This window comes from Heterodontus francisci, chromosome 20, assembly GCF_036365525.1.
Source record: "Heterodontus francisci isolate sHetFra1 chromosome 20, sHetFra1.hap1, whole genome shotgun sequence".
NCBI lineage: Eukaryota > Metazoa > Chordata > Chondrichthyes > Heterodontiformes > Heterodontidae > Heterodontus > Heterodontus francisci.
In genome coordinates, this window is record NC_090390.1 from 79,510,275 (window position 1) to 79,514,974 (window position 4,700).

Below are 4,700 nucleotides of genomic sequence, written 5' to 3' on the forward strand. Positions count from 1 at the left end.
GAACAAAGGCTCCGCTTTGACTGCAGGGCCTGGACGGCGTACACCCTCTGGGAAACCTCTGAGACCTGTAGTGGAACAGCCAAATTTATCTTGATGTGAGTGAGTTCCGAGTGAGGCCCAAAGACGTCACTCGAAGCAGGCCTATTGGAATCAGATTTCATTCCGTTTCTGCATCATTAACTGAAATTCGTCCCTGCTAAGAACCTTTTTTTCTGCTTCTATCTGTGGCATCCTTCTGCAAAGATCAGTCAGAGATTTCATGCATCAATTTGCGTTCTGTGTTGCATACCCTACCCTCCGTTTGATTATTGTGCAAGGCCCTGTGTAGTCTTGAATTTTCCGTTCGCTAAATTACTGTGGATAGGAATAGTGTAGTCAGAGACCAGTTCATACCCAGCCGCCCTCCATGCATTTTCTTTGATTCAGTGTCATCTTGATTTTTTTGAGCAGAGATGGCGAGCTGGAAAGAAGTGACTTTTTTTTTCTTTCCATTCACAACAGTGGTGAATTCACCCAGTGTTGTGAAGCAAGTTGAGAAATGTTGATAAGACGCTATATAAATGAAAGTCCATTTTAGTCTGTGCATAACTGTAGGTTTTAGAGTCAACGGAACTTGTCATCTGACTTTGCCTCGTGGATATGGACAGGAGCTGAGGGCGGTGTGAGTAGCCAAGGGTCAAGGGAACAGATGTACAAAATTCGTAATTTTTAGTTTTCTAATGAGTGATGAAGACACAGCAACGTGGGACTAAATATGCGACTTCCAGAACGAAATTCTAGGCTGGTTATTGAAACTGCTGTGAATAATGTCCATTAAAACATTTTTGAAGCAATTCTATTTTATACACGTAAACACATATACATATAATATACATAAAATACAGATGGACTTTGCAAACCTACTTGTGACAATAAATAATAATACATGTTCAACAATCCACGAGCAATATCAATACTTGTGAAATCGTTTAATTCGATTTTTTTAAGTACACAAACGTACCAATGCATTGTGGCTGCCAAGTCAGGGTTTGTGAAGGGGAATTAAGTCCTTTCTCAGACCTAGGGGTCTGAATGGTCTCCAGAAATTGGGCCAGACTTCGTCTGTGCAATTGAAGTATTAGCTCAGCCCCGCCCCACCCCCGCCCCCGCCCCCTTCGCTGTCAATCTTTCACCTCCAAAATGTGAATCACCCAACCACATTGGAGGTGGCAGAAACGTCATGTCATCAAACGTCCAATCAGGGTCACCCACCGCCATCTGTCAACAAACAATGTAAATAAAGTGCAGAAAGCGAGATGCCGTGGCTCCCCAACTGAAGATTTCGCGGATTTCTTGCTTTTTTTTTCTCTTCCTCTCTTCTTCCAGATCGAATGCCTGAAGCTAAATCGGTAGCAGGAGGTAGTCTGAGGCGTTCCAGAGATTTCTCCAAACGGAAAAAAAAAGGCGGATGTGCGGAGATTCACTTTCAGCTGTGGGCAACCCGGGCAGAAAAGCAAGGAAGCTGCAATCTTGGAATTGGTTCTGACTGAGAGCAAAGAAGGATTTGATTCTCCCTCGTTTACATACGCACAAATACACATTAATTTAAAAAAAAAATGTCAGTTCAAGGTGGCTCCTTGACGCCTTTCACCATCCAAGATATTCTCACCCGGGGCAATGACACTCGGCTGAGTCGGAATTCGCACCCGGAGCGGCTGAAACTGGAGCCCCAAAGCTTGAATTCGCATTGCGACTCGGGCAAAGGGGCTGCTTTGATGGGGGAGAGACGGACCCCGCTGATCGTCATCAGAATCGACCAGGACCAGAACGAGACTTTAACCAGCGGCTCCCTGGAAAGCGAGAGCCAGCAGCCGGCGCAGGAAGATCTGAACGGCGACCTGCAGCCCGAGGGGAATGAAAGGCGGCGGCTGGATATGGAGTCTCTGAATGAGGAGTCCAGCGAAGGGAACAGTTGGGAGAATAGCGGCGAGAAGTTCGATAAAGGTGAGCTGCAGCACTTTAAAAGGGGCTGCTGAAATATCCAGAAACATCTTCCTTAAAAAAAACTTCTGAAATGAATCATATTACCGTTCAAATCACTGTATCAGGAATCACACCAGACTTTAAAATTACACCTGCCCAATTGTTTAGGAAATTGGAACATTTAAAAAAAAAACAACCTTCACATCTGTTTTGGATATGTTGATTGCAATTTAATTGATTGATTTAACAATTACTTTAAAAAACTTTGTTGCGAGTATTTTACTGTTACTGTTTGCCAGCTTTAACTTCTGAAACGGACTTGAAATTGACAAGAGGGAAGCGTTGCGCTTCCTTTCTTCGCTCCCTCGTCCATTATTCTAAGTGGTAAATCTGATTTTTAAAGATTGTAGCAATGGCGCGAAATCGATACATAGGCTTTTGTGAAGAGTGCAACTATTTTATCAATAAACACGCGCTTGGTGAACGAGCTGTAAGCCTTGTAAAAGTAATTTATATGTGTTTACACTGAATGCCAACGAGTCTCGTGAAATCGTTAGGATTTTAAAGACTGATATTTTGCACTTAGAAAGTTTCTGTGAAAAATGGATACTTCCTTTTCGGGACCTCAAATCATTGCTCTAAATATGAAACGGATTATTTTAAAGAGTATCAGATTTTATAATCTGATGCACTTTAAATAATTCCTTAATTTTAGCATTCTGTTAAGTCGTGTAAACAGTGTAGTAAATGTGTCCTTTCCAGTGATCTACTTATCAATATTTATAAAACCGGAATGATCATTTATGTCCCTGCCAATTGCGGAAGAGATCTAACTTGCACAGAAAAATCATAGCTCTTGTGGAAATACAAGCGGATGTTATTTCTTTGATTGCGGAACAGAGGCTAGGCCGCAAAATGAGAGAACATCCAAATGCGAGAGAGGGACTGAACTTAACTAGTGGAAGATCGCTTTAATACATAGAGATGTTATGCACTGACAGTGAGGAACGCTTGGGCTGTTCAGGTCCAGGAGAATTAGCTGGAGGTTAAACTGTTTTTATTATTGCACCAGAGTACAGGAGTTAATTTGTAAATGATTATTCCATTGACTCGGAGAGGCCTTTAACACCAGTGTCTTTTTCGCGTGTATCTATTTGAATTATATTTATAAAAGATATATTATCTATATCCAGCTCAGCATAAACATTTGTCTGTCATTCATGTCGCACAATGAGCTTTCATGCACAGTGTGTTTTACCTGTTAAAATGTTGATTCATATAAGGGCGAAATGGCCCCAATTTTTGCGTGACCCTCATTTCCACCAACATACCCTGATTCCATAATCACTAGGTATTGAAGGTTTGTTTTATATTGAAGTTTCTATGAAGTTGGAACAATGATCACACGACTCCAGAGAAATGCAAATCAAACAGACAAATAGATTCGGGGTATAAATAAATCGGATCTCCGCACCTCGCCTGTTAACTATTCACACCAGCTCTGTCGAATATTTCAGATGCAGACCGCCAGACAGCGACAGACGATGAGGAGAAAATGGACAAACTCGCCCCGTCCGACCAACCCAACAAATCCGGCAAGAAACGCTCCCGAGCCGCCTTCTCTCACGCTCAGGTCTTCGAGCTGGAGAGGAGATTCAACCACCAGAGGTACCTGTCGGGCCCCGAGAGGGCAGACTTGGCAGCGGCCCTCAAACTCACAGAGACCCAGGTCAAAATCTGGTTCCAGAATCGAAGGTACAAGACTAAGAAGAGGCAGATGGCCGCAGAGCTGGTGGTTAATTCGGCGCCCACGGCGGCCAAGAAAGTAGCCGTGAGAGTTTTAGTACGAGATGATCAGAGGCAATACAGCCCGGACGAGTTAGGAAACCCACATTTACTCTCCTTATATCAGGCTTATCAATACTATCCATACATGTACTGTCTACCAGCCTGGCCTCCAAATGTAATCCCTCTGTGTGGAGGAACTCATTGAAGAGACAAGGAGGGGGAGTCAAAAAGACCCGGCAACTAAAACAAAAGTACTTTTAAATATAAAATGGACCATACCAATAAAAAAATAACCCTTGCAATTGTCTGCAATTAGATGCCAATCAGTGAACTGTCAGATCACACAAAGAAAATTGGCTGTTTCATTTGTTATACGGGATAAAAATACAATGCGAGACAAAGTCAAGGAGAATTCTTGTCCGAAGAATTCTTGCTTTTTTGGGGGGGGGGGGGGGGGGGGGTGGTGAACAGGGGAAGGGGGGAGGGGGGTAGGGGTTCTGGCCGAGGTGGGGGGGGGGGGTCATCGAGAACCCCAGAGAGATTTTATAATAAGGTAACAAAATAGGTCTTCCATGCCAGCTGGCCAATGGTTTTATTAATCGTTATTCGGTGCTCTTACTGATCGATTGTAGCCATTAATAATCGGTTGTAGAACTGTCGAGTAGGTCATTGAAAGCTATTTTCAAAAGCCAAAATAAACCAAAAAGAGGATCCAAACTTTCCTGGAGAGATTTGAAGCGCATTTTCTGACGAATACTTGACTTTTGTTTTTTCTACATTAGAAAATAAATGGGAGCCGTGTGACTTTAAAAGAATGGTTTCGTTTTCAAAACCAACCGTCCGGAAGGTGTATTTTTGCACTTCTTTCTGTAAGTAAATAAGAAGTACGAACAGAATGTTATAAATATATATTTAAAACTAGCATTTAAACTTCAATTGCTGGTGGGAGT

General features: G+C 42.6%; 1 protein-coding gene across 1 annotated transcript; it reads left to right on the forward strand.

Moving 5' to 3' along the window:
• Positions 1–1,293: 1,293 nt before the first annotated feature.
• nkx3.3 (NK3 homeobox 3) lies at positions 1,294–4,188 on the forward strand. Its single transcript, XM_068053389.1, has 2 exons — positions 1,294–1,983; positions 3,480–4,188. Exons 1-2 carry the CDS (start codon positions 1,596–1,598, stop codon positions 3,953–3,955), a joined length of 864 nt encoding a protein of 287 aa, XP_067909490.1. The 5' UTR covers positions 1,294–1,595; the 3' UTR covers positions 3,956–4,188.
• Positions 4,189–4,700: the final 512 nt, after the last annotated feature.

Excerpts from the sequence above, each read along its gene's own strand:
- nkx3.3 (XM_068053389.1), top strand. The coding sequence starts at position 1,596 with ATGTCAGTTCAAGGTGGCTCCTTGACGCCTTTCACCATCCAAGATATT. Across the intron at positions 1,984-3,479 it reads CGGCGAGAAGTTCGATAAAG|ATGCAGACCGCCAGACAGCG; the intron begins GTGAGCTGCAGC and ends CGAATATTTCAG.